We start from the raw sequence: 20,477 nt of genomic DNA, 5'->3' as shown, positions 1-20,477 counted from the left end.
TTATGATACAGAATTGCCAACTAAATAAGTCTCTTCTTAAACAATGCAGCAAAACAAAACTGTTTCTGAAGACTTGTTGGGTTTGGCAAAACCTATGGGTAATATTATCACATCTCCAATTAAGTTTCTCTGGCTTTCACCATAATTAAAATTAAATAAATTTAAAAATGTTCATAATATTTTGTCTACACAAAAAGTTGAAAGAATAATCTTCTGTCTTACACCAAGACTTGGAAAAACTTATGTATGCTTTCAATTGTACCAGAAAGTTTACTTTACAAAATACTATCCATACGTCACTTTGTATGTCATTCCTGAATTGTTTACCTATGAATAGGATTTATATTAAAAACCTTGAAAAAATTCATTTGCTTAGTTGCATAGGCATAAAGAATTTAGGTTGTAATGAATTTCCCAGGTGCATATTGTTAGCCCACTAACTAGAAAGTAGTAAGAATCATGGGAGAAGAGGGGAACAACACTTGAAAGACAAAACATCTTGTTCATTATAGATTACAGTGAGACTATGCCGTAGGTGAACTGACTTTCTTGGACAATATGACCAAGCAAAACAAGACAATGAAAAATAGGTAAGTACAGGGAAAAAAGCAAAGATTTGAAAGAAGGATGTAGAGAGGGAAGGCTGGGGTGATACAGAGAGAGGTAAGAAAATAGGTGACAAGCGTTTCAGGTGTAAATTGCAGTAATGGAGGGTTAGGCAATGACTGGGAAATGATGAATTAGTCTACCTGGGTTTTCCAAAGTTATGGTCTATCTGGTCTGAAATAAGTTTTGCTATTAATCCGAAGTATTTTATAATGGAAAACATGCGAGGAGTCATTTGGAAGGTTAATGCGGCAAGTCTTACATTTTCCATTCATACACACAATAGCACAATAGATATAATGAAAAAATAAGCAATTCTCTTTGTTGGTGATTGCATAATCGGTGCGGAGTGGCCTTTGCTCAACATTTAATTTGGAAAGACAAAATTAATGGCCATTGAGAGCTGATTCTAACTTGAACTCATTATAGAAGCCACAGAAATCATACAAATAAGCAAAGAGTTCCAACAGAGGATGCCCACCAACTCATGGAAGTGAAAATTCAAACACCAAAACTAAGGAAAACCAGAGACACCATTCTTCTCATTATCACTATGGGCCCATGAAGGCCATTGACTAATATACACACTGATTATTTTAACCTTTTTCTAAAAATAATTCACCCTAAGCAGCTCCTTTATTCCTTAGAACAAATATCCCAACCATCCTTGAACTCTTTGGAGAGAAAGCATCCTAACCACATCCCTCTATCAACATAAGGTTTGTTGTGCTTTTTAAAATAAATTAAAACAACAAAGACAGAAAGGCAACTATGTTCCAATTTAAATTTATGCCAAGGTTCAAAGAAAACTTTATTTCACAGTGCATATGAAATGACTTGCATCCAACCAGTCAAAGGGAAATACGAGGTTGATTTGGAAAAGTTTTTACTTCCATTGAAAGACTCATTTCAGAAAGAAAAAAAGAAAACTTAATCAAAATTTGAATAACAAAATGAAATGCTTACAATTAATTGAAGAACAAATAGTCATCTTTGGCTTGAGATATGTCAGTAACTACAAATAATGCTCACTACTACTCGTAGAAGCACTGCAAACACCTTGAATTCAAGTATCTGCAAATTTTTACAGAATATACAAAGATTTGAAATAGCTTGCGTCACTGCTTGCAGTGTGAACCTTGCTCTCTTCCCTTTCCCCTCTTCTGTCTCGGCAGATCTTGTGTGGTCAAGAACACATCTGAGCATAGCTTCTTGCAGCTGAGAGTGCACAAATGGTGGCACCAAAGTTATGCTGATGATGAATAGCAGATGTTGGAAGCATCAAAAAACAGTTCCTTCCAAAGTAGAGTTCATTCTAGGCTTGGGGTAAGAGTTGAGGTCCATCAATTTTATTTCTAGATAGGAAGTAAAAATTTAGAAAAGTACAACAATGGGAGGGGTGGCAGCACAGGGGAGTTTCTGATTAAAAAGAGTATCATTCAACCACATGAAGAGTTTGTGGATCAAGGCAACAAATAAAAAGATCAACAATAAGTTATAGAACTAGGAAATTCAGTTAAAAAATCTCTCCATTTGTGTGTCTGTATGGTTGAACTATTATTACTTTGACTTTTTCTGTGCATGGACTCAGAACTGGATGGCAGTTGGTCAAATGAATTTGGCCAAGATAAAAATAAGACTAAATTAAGTTAGAAAAGTAAGATTTTCGAATGCTAATTCATAGAATGGGTATGATTAGAGAGTTTTGAATATTTTCTCTCTAAATTCTTCAAATCCTAAATTAGAGTAATTTACCATTAAAACTTTTTAATTTTAGAAAAACCTAAACGCTGATTACCTTGTTTGTCTGGAACAGCATTTTCAATTCTATGCAATACAACATTATGAAAATTCATTAAATTTTCATTTACTCACAGTCTATGATTTGTTCATTGAAATTATTTCCACAAAATCTTTTCCAAGATGACTACCAAATACTTAAACAAGTACAATGAAGTACTGTACTTCTCCCAGATTTACATTGCGTCCAAATGTATATTTGTATTCCTGTAGCAAGAGGCACATTTGTTTAGAAGTATTCACAGGTACCTGAAGATGGCGTAATAATGTGAAAATACTTTGTACATAGTAATGAAAGGATAGTGGAATCATAAAAATCATCGCACAAGCTATCACTGAGTACATACATTTGGACTGACTGAGTTCTGCCGAAAAAGAAGCTGCATAACTTGAACAGATAGACACATTGGATGTGATACATCTCAGCCCTGATAGATGTGTCTGAAATATTTCATTTTAAGCCTCATTGATCAATTGAAGAAACTCAAAACATTCAGATCAAAGAGTAGGTTCATCTGCATGACCAATATTGGAGTGTTCATGAATCTTCTCATTTGTGCTTGAATAAATACCCTAGGATAAGAAAACCATAGCCATAAACACAGACTGCCGCAACCCTAGGATATCAATCTGGAATTGGGGGTGGGGAGAGGACACCATTGTCAGCATTAGTCTACTATAAGGGAAAGATGCCAAGGGGTCACACAATGTATTGATCCATATAATGGTTGGACTACTCTATTATAGCATATGACACCTAAGTAGGGATCAGGATATGATAGATAAGTTATGCCACCACTGCGATTCGAACCCAGGCCTTCAGCATGGGAAGCCAATACACTAGCTGCCGTATCAAACTGATATCCTTCATTAATGTCATGTTATTTGGCTAGTAATTAGGATGCAAAAAAATTCTAAAAGATTTGATATTATGTAACGATTGTTATAAGTCAATTTTTTATCAGGTAGTAATTACGTGACATCAGTTCTAAATAGCATATTTAACTGGACTATGAATAATTATCTTCACTTAGAACGAATTTTAAGTACATGACACGAGATAAGAACAAATCTGCCTGGATCTTTCCTTGCCCAAGTAACTGCTCCAAACATTTGATATACGTTTTTCATTAATATCCCTAATAGAATAATGCAACGTGGTAGTCTAGAAAACCTAAATTTTACATACTGATAGTAATGCAACAATTTCAGAGTGTAAAAATCATTCGCCTTGACTGGGACTCGAACCCAGATCCCTCAATATCCGGTCGAGTGCGAGTACTGATAGTAGTCCCCGGAATGAAATCCTGGTCGATATATTTGGATAAATCTGAAATTAAATTAGGAATATTATCTGGCATTCATGAAGTGATGAAAACGATATTATAGGACAGAGATATGATTTGAATGTTCCCATTCACTGGATTTAGAGAGTGTCACGCTGGCTCAAAGAGTTTGAAGGGGTATCCTTCTACGCTAGTGGACGTTAGGAAAAATTACACTCGAGCGTTAAACTCAACGGGGGTCTCTCTCGGCTCTTCGGTAGGTGCAGCAGTGGTGGTTCTTGGGTGTGTTTTGTCCCGAAGAGATGCGGGTGCTGCGCTGCTCGTCCCGTCGTTCTCCTCAAGAGTGTAGGCAGGTTTTATGCGGTCGATTGAAATTGTTTTCTCACTACCTCGGACGTTGACCACGAAAAATTTTGGCTCTCTTCGGATGACCGGGAAGGGACCCTCGTACGGTGGCTGAAGATTAACCTTTGTCGCGTCGTTTCTCACGAAAACGTGGGATGAGGACGACAGGTCTTGATGCAAGAAGACAGACTTCTTGCCGTGGCGTGACGCAGGAACTGGTCGTATGGTGGAGAAATGTTGCCGTAGCTGCGTGGCGAAATTAAGGTCGTCGTCCGCCGGCCGCTCGCTAGGGACGAAAAACTCTCCTGGTAGACGGAGGGGTTGACCATAAACCATCTCCGCCGGCGACGCCCCAATGTCTGCTTTCCAGGCGGCTCGTATACCGAGCAGCACTACTGGCAGGACGTCCGGCCAACCATCCGACTGGTGGCACATTATGGCTGCCTTCAGTTGGCGGTGGAACCTCTCCACCATGCCATTTGCTGCGGGGTGATAAGCCGTGGTTCTCAGGTGCCTCGAACCGGTGAGCCCCGCCAACTGCTGGAACAGATGTGATTCAAACTGTCGGCCTTGGTCCGTCGTAATCCGGAGTGGAGTGCCGAAGCGAGCCACCCAATTCCGAAAGAATTCCTTGGCGACCGTGTCAGCTGTTGCGTCCCTAACCGGGAACGCCTCTGGCCATCTTGAAAAACGATCGACACACGTCAGGCAATACCGATATCCCGCGGAAACTGGCAAGGGGCCTACAATGTCGATATGAACATGTTCAAAACGCTGGGTGGGCGGCGCAAATCCTTCCACAGGGGACACTGTGTGGCGATGAATCTTCGCTCGCTGGCAGGGAATACATGCGCGTGTCCATGCACGGCAATCCTTGCGCATCGAGGGCCACACAAACCGTTCTGCGACCAACTTGGTGGAAGCCCGTATTCCTGGGTGTGACAAGCAATGCAGCGAGTCAAAGACTGGCTTCCGGAAGGGTTCAGTTACATAAGGGCGGACTGATGGTGTCGACACGTCACAATATAACTGAAATTCACACTCGGGAATGCGCATCATTTTCAACCGGAGGGAATCGTTGGGCTGTTTGAGCTGGTCGTCTTCCGCCTGAGAACGTGCGAGGGCGCTGTAATCGATGGCACCACTCACAGCTTCTACCCTTGAAAGGGCGTCCGCGACTACGTTTTCGCTGCCTGAAAGATGACGGATGTCGCTGGAGAACTGGGCAATGTAATTTAGATGCCGAAACTGACGCGGGGAACACTTTTCTGGTTTTTGGGCGAAGGCATAAATCAGGGGTTTATGGTCAGTAAAAATTGAAAATTCACGACCCTCGAGCATATGCCGAAAATATTTAACAGATTCATACACGGCAAGCAGTTCCCTGTCGTACGGGCTGTACTTTTGCTGCGTGGAAGTGAGTCTACGGGTAAAGAAACCGAGTGGCTGCCAGCCGTTTCTAGTATTCTGCTGCAAAACTCCGCCCAACGAGGCGTCCGACGCGTCCGTAAAAAGGCCTAAGGGCAGAGAGACGTCTGAGTGCGCGAGAAACGTCGCTTGCGCGAGGGCGTCTTTGCATTCATTGAACGCACGATCCAAGCCGTTATTCCACCGCACAGGTTCATTCCCTTTTACTCCCCCCCTTAGGACATCGTTAAGTGGCAGTTGGATTGCCGCAGCCTTTGGAATGAGCCGTCTATAAAAGTTAATCATGCCCAAGAATTGGCGCAGTTTTTTCACAGTTTCCGGGACAGGAAAGCATTTAATCGCATCTATTTTCGCCGTCGTCGGCTTAACCCCGGATGCACTGACACAGTAGCCTAAGAAGGACACTTCCGTCCTACCTAGCACGCATTTGGCAGGATTTACCAGCACTCCGTACTCCCGCAAACGCGCAAATAGCTCACGTAGATGGCGCTCGTACTCTTCAACGTCCATCGAGGCGACTAAAATGTCGTCTAAATAGGCGTACGAGTGGTCCAAACCCCTTAACACCTCATCGATGAACCTTTGAAATGTTTGGGCTGCATTTCTCAGGCCGAACGGCATGCACGGGAATTCAAAGAGTCCGAATGGCGTGATGATTGCCGTTTTTTAAATGTCGTCGGGGCACACAGGTATTTGATGGTACGCGCGTACGAGGTCAATACGCGAAAATACAGTCTTACCGGCCAGATTGTGCGCAAAATCGGCGATATGAGGCACCGGGTATCGGTCGGGAATGGTCCGCGCGTTGAGACCGCGATAATCCCCGCAGGGACGCCACTCGCCATCCTTCTTGGGCACCAGATGCAGAGCCGAGGCCCAACAACTGTCCGACCGTCGGACCGTACCGCTGCGTAGCATCTCGTCGAACTCCTTCTTGGCGATGGCGAGCTTATCTGGTGCTAGTCGCCGGGGCTTGCAGGCGACGGGGGGTCCGGACGTCACCTTGATGTGATGCATGGTCGTGTGCCGGGGCACCCTCGGTGTGCCAGCTGGGCGAGTGATCTCTGAGAATTCGGTCAGAATCTCATGGAATCGAGATGATTCGATTACAGTCTTCACCTGCGGGACCGAACACGGCACAATGCGACCGCCCGTGCCCAACGACGTTATCCCATCCGTTATTCGCTGCCGGCGGACGTCCACTAATAGGCTGTAAAAGGACAGAAAGTCCACGCCAATGATGGGCCTATCGACATCCGCCACGACGAAGCGCCAACGGAAGTCCCGCTTTAGGCCTAAATTCAAGGCTAAGTCTAACCACCCGTAGGTCTTTATCACCGTCCCGTTCGCGGCAAATAGCTGGTAGGTAGAAAGTGGCTGTCGTCCCTTCACCAGCTTACGCGGGTAAACGCAAAGATCGGAACCGGTGTCGACCAGGAATTCTGTCTTCGTCACCGAGTCCACAACATACAGGCGGCGAGGCTGGGGGCAGCGGGCGTCGGCCGCAATTACGCCCTGCCCTCGTGGTTTTCCGACTTATAGGCGCACGGGGAACGGCACTTAGTCGCGCGAGCACCAAAAGTAACATGATACCAGCACCACCTTGCATCTGGAGGCGCGGAAGGGCTGCGGGCACGCCGCTGTCGGCTTTTGGAACGTTTCCGTCCGCGAAAATCTGGACAAGAAGCAGTCAACGCGGCTACCTGTTGTGTAAGGGCCGCTATCTGCCTTCGAAGTTCCTCCACTTCGGAATGCGGCGTGACCCTGGCGACTTGCGGGGGGCACGGCACCTCGTGCACCTTGTCGGCTAGTTTCGACAGGCTTTCCAGTTCCAGCGAGTCTTGTGAGGCCAGGATGGACTGTGTGTGGGATGGCAAGCGATTCATCCACAGCGTCTTCAGAAAGTCGTCTGGCACGGCAACGCCAGCCAACGTCCGTAGATGGCGCAAGAACTGCGATGGCTTCCGGTCCCCCAACTCCTCGTGCTCAAGGAGTTGCCGTATTTTCTGCGCCTGTGAGACGGAAAGTCGTTGGATTAATTCCTCCTTGATCTTCTGGTATGGGTCTGCCCTGGGGGGATTCACAAATATGTCCTCCACTTCCAGCGCGTGGCGATTGTCTAACTGGGCGACCACGTGGGAATACTTCGTCGCCTCACTCGTTATTCCCGCTAGCGAGAACTGAACTTCCAGCTGCGAAAACCATAGAGCCGGCTTTTCTGGCCAAAAAGGCGGAACTCGCATCGTCACTCTGTTCACGATTGACTCCTCCGACCCGTTGCTTGGAGGCGGCATTTTGCACCACGTGGCGCTTCAAGTCACAGAACGAAAAAAAAAATGCAATCCTTAGCTCACGCGTGATCACGTCGGGGTCACCAATGAAGGGGTATCCTTCTACGCTAGTGGACGTTAGGAAAAATTACACTCGAGCGTTAAACTCAACGGGTTTATTATCGAAAACGGATTTACAGAGGGCGATCGTACAGCTTGCTTCTTCATTCGCGGCAGACTGACTCTCCCGACCGACGTCCACCTTTCTCTGTCGTAGCGACGCCGTGTCCCCCTGGTGGTACTTTCCGGAACTTGGAACAAATAAGTTCCACCGTGCGTTCCGTCTGCTCTCCTTGCGCCGCCACAAGTTCATCGCGATCTGTAGAATCATCGTCATCTCTCAAAAAATCCCTTCAGATCGATTACTAAGATATTAATCGACAGCGAGAGCTGGCGACCACATTCAAGCTCACCTGGAATACGCGGAGCAGCTTCCAGTAATTCCATGGACCCACCGGAGCGGTTCAATCTTCCCTTACTTACATTCACTCCTCGTCCTCCTTCCACAGCCACGAACAGAATGCTTCCAGAGAGCTCCACTCAAGCCCTTTCGTTCGAGAGAAGGAAGGCTGCCAGGGCTGGCCGATGGCAGTCCGCGTTGGAGTGGTGAAACGAGTGAAGTGGGAGAAGGGATAAGTTTGTTAGGGTGGAGGTACTTTCACGCTGACCTATCCGACGGCTTCGCACGTGGGAGGGGAAATAAGTGGAGGGGGTGGGAGTGATTTCAATGAGTGCCGGTGCATTCGACCATGGTAAACTCAGCGAATGGATGTGGTTCAAGCCGACTCCCAACTTAGTAGGCTGCCCTTCCAAACGGGACTGAGTTGGAGCTGCTGTGCTTAATTTGACACAATGCTTTTGGGGGACGGTGGTGTGGGCCATTTCATAAGTATCCTTGTGGTGGATAAGGGTGGGGTGGCCCGTGCCGCGAGTATTTCCTACGAAGCGAGCCTTTACAGATACAGGTGGGAATGCGGGAAGTATTTCTTTCTCCTTTTCGAGGGTTGTCTACGCGAAGAACGCAAAGGTTCACTTTGTTTTGGCCGCTCAAACAAAGGAAGCTTCGAATTCCAATGAGGTTTTTTTTACTCTCAGTAGGAAGCACAAGCGATCACGGCAAATGAGTGTGAAGACATGAGGTGACTCTCGGTACGGGCCTAAAATCTTACCATAGATTTCTGCATTGTTTCAATAATTTTAATAAAGAAAATCGATTGCATTGTTGGAAGGGGCAAGGGAGTTGTCGCTGTACCCTTTTGTAGCTTGTGTCCGTTCATAACCACCTTATATAGTAGATTACTGATAATATTCGAGGTGATGATGAATGTTTTGGCTTATTAATATGTAAATATCACCCAGTAGTTTTCCAGTGAACGTTATTAATCCGCGCCTGCTGTTCTCCACTTGCTTGGAGCTAATTTCAACTAATCACAAAAATATGACTTTAAAAGGGTTTCGGATGGATTGGGAGTGAGTGTACATATGAATTGATAGAATCAAAGAATTGTCTTCTTCGGTTTCCCTTAAACAGTGCTCACCTCATCTTAATTACCACAGTTTTTAAACATAAGCAACACATACGTTAAACACGACAGAAGACATCGCTATGCATATTAAATGCCCACGGATTGAGAGAAATAAGAATTAGATTATAACAAGTATAGGCACAAATTTAGGAATAGCGTAATCAATGTGCCATTTCTAAGGAATAGTTTTCTTTTAATTAGGCAACTAACTGACTAGAATCAGAAATTTTGGCACAACCCATTCTGCGAAAAAGGTCCATGAAACCGGCGGTAAACTCTTCCATCAGTACCCCTATGAAGGTCACTACTATTTAAGTAACTGAAATTATTGATCTTAGCAAGCGCATACATTTGAATGTGCATACCTTGGTAACAAAGAGTAGGATGTCTGTTTCCACTGTTCACGCTCACGTGGTACGACGTGGATAGGAGGAAGTGTACCTGAGACATTAACCACTCAATCCATTAAAAAAGGACCTCGTCACTCAGTGAAATGATGTACTCGTATTATGAAAAACAATCTGCCAGAGAGTATTGGAAAATAAGACCTGGGACTACGTTCAGACTTGAACTTAAATAAACTTTTCATCCGCAATGGTTGTCTTATAAACCTTGACCGTCTTCATGAGGCTTGTCTAAAACTGAATTCGATGAGGTTATCCCTTTTTTATTATGGATTTCAATAGTTATCTCTGTTGTTTGGAGTGCCTCAAACCATTTATAACCCCATGTCCCAGAGCTAATTAAGTTTTATTACTTCCATTGTATTGTTTCCGCTTGTTTGTAGACATTTCTTCCGGTAGCATATCCTGTCCCCATACTGCTGACAAATTCCGTCGAGCTTTTTTATCTAGTTTGAAAACCAGAATCACATAGTCCTGAACCGTTATTTTCTGCTATTTTAAATCCTATCTATGATAGGAACAGGAAATAACTGGTATTACTCCTTTTAATAACAATAAAATCATCGTAAGTTACCAGAGGCATTGGCGATATAATCATTCATTTTGGTCTGCAATGCGGATCATTAACCTTTTTTGATGCGGTAAATAGGTGGCAAGTCAGTAAAGTTAATCCTTAAAAATGTTTTGAGACCATTTCCATGAGCATTTTTTTAAATATTGTCGTAAAACTTATTCATGTCCGCTGTGAATACCTCATTGGTAAATGTGCCATCAAATTCTCTCAGTTCGGATCCTCCCGTGAATTTGCTGAAGAAACTTTACTCTTAAACGAACACTCCGATAGTTTACCACAAATACTTGGCCAAATTGTAGCAAAAAAAATTTAAAGTTTAGGAGATATTGTTAAGTACTTCCTGATTTTTGGTGGGAAAGGACGACTTTGGTGACGAACAGTGGGCCCTGGATCGTCAACTAAGCAATAAACATACGATAAGTGAATGCCTTATTAGTTAAACAATTAATTACTACTGATTATAGTTTTTGATGGTATAGAAGTCATTTAAGGAGATTCAATTTACTAATTTAACAACATATTTCCGTCAATTAAAATTTTTACGGGATGGATGGGCTTGATAACCTGATACCAGTTTCCCAAAGTCCAGTTTAATGTCACTTAGCAGGAGTCTTAAATCACCGCGATCACAAACCTGGCCTGTTTCTCTGCTTGGAAATAAGCTGAATGACTGCACTAAAACCACGTTTAGCCAAATGTGAAGTTGGAAATACGAGGAGTTTTTAACCACCATCCATAATGTAGGATAACGATCGGAAACCTCCTCCTGTAACCAAAACTCTTGATAATTTATCTTGAACTTTGGTTTCAATACAACGTCATTTTGTGGTCCAATTAATTCATCCTCTAATACTCCAACTTCCTCAATATCTACAAACGGATTTATCACCCAGTCTGGAATATCCAACAAAAGAAGTTCCTCAAATCGCTGCTTCATATTTTAAGGCAGGGTGGCTAAATGGTCACAAAAAAACTCTCATCTACATCTACATCAATACCCTGCAAGCCACCAAAAAGGTGTGTGGCAGGGGGTGCAGCACCAGGAGGAAAGGGTAAGGGATGAGGGGGTTAGGGTTTTTCAAATGGAAGGGGAAAGTTGGAGGGAACCTGCAAAAAATATATAAATATAATCGAATAGCCATGCGCAGTCGCTACCTTGTAGGTTAATACTTATTATGTCGAGCCGGCTCCTGGGGGATTTAGATTACAAGAATTCTGTCTCTTATTGTTCTCAGAATAAATGACCATTTAAATCTGTCAGTCCTACAGTCAATCTCTGTAATCTTACATTCGTGATCCCTCCGCCCGTAATACGTTGGGGTTCGTATTATGTTCTTGATGTCATCGGAAAAGGACCCATCTTGTAATGTTTTTAATAAGTTTAATCTATATTGTAAACGCCGCTATGTAAGGGAATCCCAGCCTAAATTTTCTAGCAAAGTAGTTACGCTACTGCGTTGGTCATAACAATTTTTGACAAATCTGGCCCCCCTCCACTGAACTCGATCCAATTCCGAAATTAAATTTATCTCTTGAGGATCCCATATACTGACAGCATACTCTAGGTGGGGCATGACTAGGGCAAGAAAACATCGTTCCTTCACTTTTTCGTCACACCATTGTAATACAAATGCAATATATTAATCACTCGAACCCGAATTTAAAAATGGTGCATAGGGAGTTTGTGGAGGAGGTCTGCCCCCATGCACCTTTGCCGTCATTCATGGAGAAACCAAACACTCGGCTGCAAAGTAAGCTCCTCTCGAAGCCGATTTATGGTACTGGCCTAGTCAGATGATGGTGGAATAATATGTCTTTGGCTCCCATTCTGTTGTTATGAATCATATGAGTCCATGCAATTCCCTAAATTGTATTCATAAGAAAGGCAGTTCAAGGGGCTGTTGCGGTGAAATTGGCTTTGGATCAATTTTTGGATACTTGTATGTGCGTTGGTTCAACTAAAGTTTATTCCATAGCAAGGGCACCTTTTTATTTGATGATATATAATTAAGGGAAATTTCGTGAAGAAGTATGTTTACTACTCAATTTACTCGTATAACTCATTGTTTGAAAAACGATATGCTTCAAGTAAATGCACAATGTCAGCAAAACCGTGACTTAGATCAGTTGACCGGGAATGTATTTACATCTGTACCAATACCCTGCGAGCCACCAAAAAGGTGTGTGGCAGTGGGTGCAGCACTAGGAGGAAAGGGTAACGGATGAGGGGGTTAGGGTTTTTCAAATGGATGGGGAAAGTTGGAGAGAACCTGCAAAAATATATAAATATAATCGAATAGCCATGCGCAGTCGCTACCTTGTAGGTTAATACTTATTGTGTCGAACTGACTTCTGGGGGATTTCGATTACGAGCATTCTGGTCATCGGAAAAGGATCCATCTTTAAATGTTTTTAATAAGTTTAATCTATATTATAAACGCCACTGTGTAAGGGAATCCCAGCCTAAATTTTCCAGCAAAGTAGTTACGCTACTGCATTGGTCATAACAATGTTTGACAAATTTTCCCCCCCTCCGCTGAACTGAAGTATGAGAGAAAAGGTCCTCTTTTTGAACTATATATTACCATTTCATGAAAACATAAACAATATAGTGACCGTGCATTTTCGTAATGTACTTCGCCATCATAAAATTATACAAACAAATATATAATAGTAATATAACGAGAATGATAACATGCGATGAATGAAAAATAACTAACCAATACAGCCTTGATAATATCGTTCGAACCGAATGGTTTGGAAAATGATTATCCAGATAAATATTTGATGTCAAACCACATGATATATTTATCAGATGAACTGATTCCTCTCTGAATTTACACCCGTTTTATTCACACTGAACCTTACTGCCGAAGTACTCAGTGTCGTAAAGTTGTGCCAACGACAGATCAAATGATATTAAAAAGTTTCCCTTGGGCGAGAAAGGCTTGGAAATATTTTCCAATCATTCCTACTTTAAAATATAAGTAAACACGTGTTTAAATGACTTCCAGATGCGTGAAACAATGCAAATTTTAAAACCGAAGCTTCAAAACGGAGAGAACAGGAAGGTTACCGACCCTTCGCAAATGTCACCCTCCGGCGCCCCACTTTGCCTCTTTTCGCCCCCATAGACTAGAGCACCGCCCCTCGGGGGACGGTAGCGCCCACTTTGGGAACCACTGATTTACTACCTAATCAATATCGGTATTACAATTGCTAGTGAGTACAGGGTGAGTATATTGTGTCTAATGTAGTGAGATAAATGGCATGGTTTAGGAGATTTACTAAGTCACTTCGCGCAAAAATGTGTATGAAAAATCCAGCATCACCGGCCGCTAAGTAGTCGTGGGCTAGCTCTCCGTGGACCAAGTTCAGTGAAGTGATAACATTACATTCGTCGGAAATGATAAACGATGAATGGTATTACGTTTCCGTCGTTTTATCATTCCACGGGAAACATAGCGCAAAGAAGTAATAACTCCGAAATCGAATTACTCGTTCATCTGGACCTTTCACAAATGCAAGTTCATAAGACAAATGTCTCTCGAAGATAGCATAAAATAACAAAGAAAATTTTAAGAAGATCACTCCACATTACCCGTGAAAAATGTCACTACACCAGTCAAAATGGACTTTGAAAAATAAACAAAATTTAGAAATGCATCATCTGCTAATCATATTAATCGTCAAAATATGGTACTCAATGCCATCGCAAAGGAAAACTAATATTAGCGGTACTCATCCCTTCACTTGTCCATCCGATGCTCTATTACAAATGCCGCAGCAGACCAGCTGATCGGCATCCTCGCAGTCTGCATTCCACAACTTGTCTATCCTTCGGTCGCAGGACATCGAAGGGGGCGAGTTGGAGACCACTGGAACCAACTTCCTTTGGTTCTCAACTGAGTGAAATGGTCCTGGAAACCCAAAACTAATTTCGCAACAGGAAAATCAAATAATTTATGTACGAGTCTTGACGTCAATGAACGTATTCGGTGTAATGCACGAACGATAGCGGTTCAATCAAATAGAAGCGCGCAAATATTCAGCAATGCTCAAATCCTGGAAGCTTAATGGAATCATTGGCAAATGGACAGAACAAGATATCAAAGGCCGATCACCATACTATGCACAAACCAATACTGAGGATGCAATCCATTGACATTCGTAATAAATAGGCAACATATTGCCACGTTAATCATACCGAATTCCCTCACCGTAAACCATTTCCCTAATCCTGCATGAGTATGAGTCCCATTAACTCCCGCTGAACCTGCACTTTCTGAACACTTTCTCGCCCTTCTATCTATGCCTACGATACATTGCCGGGAATCGAATCTTAATTGGACCCTTGAGGAACCTACCACTAAAGAAGCAGCCACTTTCGTCACAATCCCTTATATATGCAGAGACCACGGAAGGAAGGCAGCGTTGGGTAACATTCCCTACCTGTGTCCTTGGGGAGGAGACCGTTGTATGTTGCATGCCCATGATGGTGGAATTTCACCTTCTTACTTTTCAAATTTTGGGTTACACGTTATTGGATGAATTTCTTACTGCATCCTAGGATGCAGTTATTTGTTTGATGATAGTATGTGTATTTACATGCGTGTAGAATGAAAGGATTTTTGCATGAATGCATACGCCACTGTGGGTATAGTTTTGCATGTGTTGATTTTGTATGTGGTTTTGTTCCTTTTTTGCGGGTGGTGACCTAACAACCCCCGCCACACGCCCTTGCGGTGGCTTGCGGTGTATTCTGTAGATGTAGATGGAATGGCCATAACCCTAGCCGAACATGACCAAGTGTCCAGGTTTACCGGTGTAACGATGTCAGCCGACATTCGCTGCAAAGCTTGAGACCGGACTCAAACGGACTAGACTAGACTAGACTTTCATAGACAGTGGTGTCTATGAAATGCAATGTAGCTGCACATTGATATCCTACATCAGACACATATTCTGGAGACTGCCTGATTCAAGAACATATGAGAGCTACGAAAAATAGACATCAACGCCTGTCCACCTGCGCACATAACACAACGTTAACTTCGAAGATGTAAATTATTCCCTGAAGAAAGTCACTATTTCGCACGACACATTCGTGAAGCCGTGATATTAGCCGAGTGGTCCAACAATTTCAACACGGAAGACAGCTACGCCCTTTCCAACTCCTAGAGACGGGTTTTAGCGAAAAAATATGTAGCTAAGATCTATGGAACACTGCTGTAGCTAAAATTAGTGTCATTCATGAAACCTTTGGATGGTTGCTCTTTGGTCCAATAGGTTAAAGTCCTCCACTGTCTCTTTCTCTGTGGCAGCATCGTGTCCGTGATTGATGGTCTTCCACTTCTTGTATCGTCCGCGAGGGACGTGTAGCTGCCAGTTTGAAGTTTCCTATTCGACCTCAGAACTGCATTGAATAAGGATGGGCTTTCATTTCCATAGCACTTAAATTGCCATCATTTCATCGAGGATTTCCCTTTATCCTTTCAAATGATCACACTGTCAGCCTCGTATATCGAGATTTCATTTTCTCAACTCTGCGAGTTACTTAAATCTACAGTTTTCCGCATCAAACAGTAATAGCCGTAATTTAAAAAATATGTAGTTATTTACATTAAATAGTGCATAAGGATCAATTAATATGCAGAATATTTTTTTATGATGTCTCGGTTTTTCTCTGCAATAATTATTCAAAAACAATACCCCTGCGTATATTATGCATAGTAGGGATAATTGTTTTCCTGTGACATTATTACACTATCAAAATGCATTATTTGAACACTTCAAAGACATTTGCATAAATCCATGTTGTGCCTTATAAGTACATATTCCTGATCTTAGGAGAAAGAAAATATATCATTCTTCGTCTTAATTGGAAAGAAGGAAAGGACTGAGCTGGGGAGAGAGTGGGCTCTGATGAATTTGACTGAGCCGCTCTAACAGGGAGGAGAAGAAAAAGGGGGCGAACGTACCAGGTGAACATTGAGTGAATGGTACCAGTATGCTTTAAAGAGCCATTTGCAGGCCTGCTTAAGGATTTTTATATTTAATTAGAGAGCCCGAGGGAAACAATTACTGGAACTCTGTAAGAACTATGAACTCAGGAATAATGGAGGGAGGTGTGCTTTGAGACTATCAGAACTAATGGCAGGAAAGAATGTTTTCAGGGATCATAGTGGTTGTTGAGTTGGATATTATGTATTTTGGCACATTATTATGCGTAAAAAGAGGATCAGATATTGCATTGTTGGAAGTGCAACAGTAAATTTTGATTCAACCTTATATTTTTAAATTATCCCTAAATATTAGTTATCACAGAGGAAAATGTTTATTTTATATTTTATCAAGATATTATGAATCTTGGAGTTGATACTGGTGTCGCAAGTATGCGACATGGTTCTCCCTTCCTGGCTCCTCCGACTACCCACCCCAAGCAATCAACGACGCACTGTTGCAGGTGTACAACAATAGTATTCCTCCCTGGTTTTCCCCAAAACTCCCAAGCAACCAACGACAATGTTTCCAAGCGATCAACAACAATAGTATTCCTCCCCAGGGTTTTTCCCCAAAACTCCCACGTGACCAACAACAATGCTCCTAAGTTGGGTATAAAAGCCCTGATCGCGGGGCGAAAAGCGGTCAGTGGTTATCTGGCGGTGACCGGTAGGGCACGAAGCTTCGGCAGTGTTGCGCTTGTCGCGACAGCGTGTCCTATTCTTGACTCATCTTGGACGAGGGCTCCGCCCAGGTTACGTTCGTCGTGACCGCGTCCAACCTGCCTACACCCTTTCCCAGGTAAGGGTCAGTTGGTTATCTGGTGGTGACCGGTAGGGCACGATGCTTCGGCTATGTTGCGCTTGTCGCGACAGCGTGTCCTATTTTCTGACTCAACTTCGGACGAGGGCTCTGCCCAGGTTTTGCGTGTCGTGACTGCGTCCGCCCTGCCATACCCCCTTCCTGACGGACGCGCGTTGGTGTACTGAGGGTCTAGCCATCCATAAATTGCGTATAACTTTGTAAATGGTGCATTTCAATTGTATTTTGTATAATAAACGATTGTTTGGGTAAGACTCGGTGTGGTATCACTGACTTTCCCCGATACCCTTTGTGTCGCACCATTAAGGAACGCCCCTTGCGACATATTGGTGTCAGGTGTGGGGTAAAGACTTGTCGCGAGTCAATGTTAGTGAAGTTCCGTCCGAGGCGATGGAGCCTCATGAGGAGAGAGTTTGCATGGCAACACCCGAGAGTCTGGTGAGGAGGACCGGGACGATCCATTGGAAGATTGGTGGCTCGCCCCCGAAGGAGGACCCCCGGAGGAAAGGCCATCTCTCGCCCCCGCAGGACATCTCAACCAGCCAGAGGTTGTGGGATTGGTGAACCAGTACGAAGAGCGCCGGTTCCGTTGCTGGTGGGAGGCAACCATGCGGGAATTTGAGGAATCCTGGGCATCCACCTCGCATGGACTCTCCTCAAAGGGATGCAGACCGAAATCCGTCGAGAACCCGTTTAGTTCCCCAGTCTCTCCTCATGTGTTCCCCTACAATGTAGACTCCCCTCTACGCTTGTAGAGGCCAATGTTGTCCCTTAAGGACGTAAAAGACATAATAAGGCCAGACGATTTCTATATCGACGTTGCCGGGCTCTAAGAGTGCAAGCTTCCCAAGCCCTCACGCCGAAATAAGTGTTTCTATGTTTGAGATTATTAAGTGTTTGTGCATTAGGTTTAAGTGTTTCTATGTTTAAGATTATTAAGTGTACCCTGTGTTAAGTGTAGCAAAAAGTGATTCATTAAGTGATCTTGCTATGTTGCCCTTAAACCAGCATTGGACCAATGATTGAATGTTAATACGAACAATTTTGGACTCGGAAAGAAAAACTCTCTGTGTAAAGAACTTCGTAGTCATTTGGGATTCCAAAGAACGTGGTTATAAAATGTGGATTTTTTGTGTTAATTTTAAGTAAACGGTGAATATTTTAAGGCAAATACATCCGTATAAACAGAAGATTGGGGTTGCATTTTCTGGCAGGTACAAAATGCACAAGTTAAATATATCTTAAAGAAGATTGCTCAATTGACCGGTGATAAGGATTGGTCACTGCTGTACTACAGACCGAAGAACTTCTCACTCTGTAACAAATTAGTTTTGTCCCTCTCTCCCGGCATTCTTCCCAGCTATCCCATGAAGCCAGATGACTCAATACTATGGTGATGCTAGCCGAGTATGGGGTGTTAACACCTTCTATCCCTGCTCCCGGTCTCCTAAAAAAAGGCGACCCAGAGAGCGGAGCGAATGAATACACCAGGCTTTGTCTTTACGGGCGTCTGAGGAAGTGATGTTTTACCCCTTTACAAGGTGGCTCACGTTAAAATAGCGCGGCATTCTGGAAGGATTGCCCTGCTAGTCATTTTACTCATGCAACAAAGGAGTCAGAAAAATACGATTTTTGAGGCTCACCCCCTTCCGGCCCCATCAGTAGATGGTGATCAAAATATTTAATTGACCACAGATTCACTTTACCTGGCGGTGAGTGATTTCAAAATGCAATTTGTACAAATTGCTCAGAGCTGTGGTGTGCACATAATTAAGGCCCCCTATACAATTCACAGTGAGAAGCTCGGACGTTGGTATGACAGCAGGTTTTGAGAATGAATGGTCATGGGAGTTTTACCTTACCTCCCAGATGCTCAGCTGATGATGGCTTCCAATACCTGCCAGGAATAGTCAGCCGAAACCAGAAAGATAATATTCTTAACATGGTGAATGTGTCCAATGCTCCACTGTTCTCAAATTTGTATTGTGTCGTAAAAAATTGTTGTTTTCAAGGGAAAAACTAATTGTGAAAAACTTTTCCTGCTTCCCTTGCTGTTGAAAATTTTTGGGTTATGTTCAAGTACTCTATAATAAGTTTTGTATTTTGTATTTTTAATTTGTGTATGTTGTTTTCCTGGAATGGTTAGACCCTTGATTTTATTTGCTACCGGGGTAATGTCGCAAGTATGCGACATGGTTCTCCCTTCCTGGCTCCTCCGACTACCCACCCCAAGCAATCAACGACGCACTGTTGCAGGTGTACAACAATAGTATTCCTCCCTGGTTTTCCCCAAAACTCCCAAGCAACCAACGACAATGTTTCCAAGCGATCAACAACAATAGTATTCCTCCCCAGGGTTTTTCCCCAAAACTCCCACGTGACCAACAACAATGCTCCTAAGTTGGGTATAAAAGCCCTGATCGCGGGGCGAAAAGCGGTCAGTGGTTATCTGGCGGTGACCGGTAGGGCACGAAGCTTCGGCAGTGTTGCGCTTGTCGCGACAGCGTGTCCTATTCTTGACTCATCTTGGACGAGGGCTCCGCCCAGGTTACGTTCGTCGTGACCGCGTCCAACCTGCCTACACCCTTTCCCAGGTAAGGGTCAGTTGGTTATCTGGTGGTGACCGGTAGGGCACGATGCTTCGGCTATGTTGCGCTTGTCGCGACAGCGTGTCCTATTTTCTGACTCAACTTCGGACGAGGGCTCTGCCCAGGTTTTGCGTGTCGTGACTGCGTCCGCCCTGCCATACCCCCTTCCTGACGGACGCGCGTTGGTGTACTGAGGGTCTAGCCATCCATAAATTGCGTATAACTTTGTAAATGGTGCATTTCAATTGTATTTTGTATAATAAACGATTGTTTGGGTAAGACTCGGTGTGGTATCACTGACTTTCCCCGATACCCTTTGTGTCGCACCATTAAGGAACGCCCCTTGCGACACTGGTCTATGATTACATGATGCAGATTATTTTAGGGGAGCAGTCGCGTATTGTAGGAGTATCCTGAGATGGGATAGGCGACATTGCGAAGCCTGTGCATATAGGAATGCTACGCATTGAAAGGGTATAAGATGAAGGAGCGAAATTTTCAGCGAGCAGAGGTGGGGAGTTTACTGGATGGAGTCCCACCCTTCCCTCCTGACCACTGCAACCCACCCTTCACAAAGTCGAACTCCCTTTCCCCTCCAAACGACAACTAGTGCGATGAGCGATTTGTACAAAGTCCAGGTGTGAGTGCGGTTGTGTTGGCCTCAAGGCAGGGAAAGAGACTCGGCCCAATCCCCAGACTACTGTGGAGGGGATAGGCGGCCGATCCCGGTGAGAGAGCTTCGATCCGACTTAGATGTGCAGCGCA

At 43.8% G+C, this 20,477-nt stretch overlaps 1 protein-coding gene across 1 annotated transcript; it reads right to left on the bottom strand.

Annotated features, from left to right (window-relative positions):
* Nucleotides 1–1,614: 1,614 nt before the first annotated feature.
* LOC139691033 (uncharacterized) lies at nucleotides 1,615–7,759 on the bottom strand. Its single transcript, XM_071588754.1, has 4 exons — nucleotides 7,169–7,759; nucleotides 6,206–6,980; nucleotides 4,182–5,230; nucleotides 1,615–1,824 (listed from the first exon to the last, which is right to left on the bottom strand). The coding sequence occupies exons 1-4, from the start codon at nucleotides 7,757–7,759 to the stop codon at nucleotides 1,615–1,617; spliced, it is 2,625 nt and encodes an 874-aa protein (XP_071444855.1).
* Nucleotides 7,760–20,477: the final 12,718 nt, after the last annotated feature.

Source organism: Hetaerina americana, unplaced genomic scaffold (assembly GCF_022747635.1).
Source record: "Hetaerina americana unplaced genomic scaffold, ioHetAmer1.1.p SCAF_3, whole genome shotgun sequence".
NCBI classification, from domain to species: Eukaryota; Metazoa; Arthropoda; class Insecta; order Odonata; family Calopterygidae; genus Hetaerina; species Hetaerina americana.
Note: the sequence above shows the minus strand (reverse complement) of the source record. Positions and strands in the feature narration are given on the sequence as shown.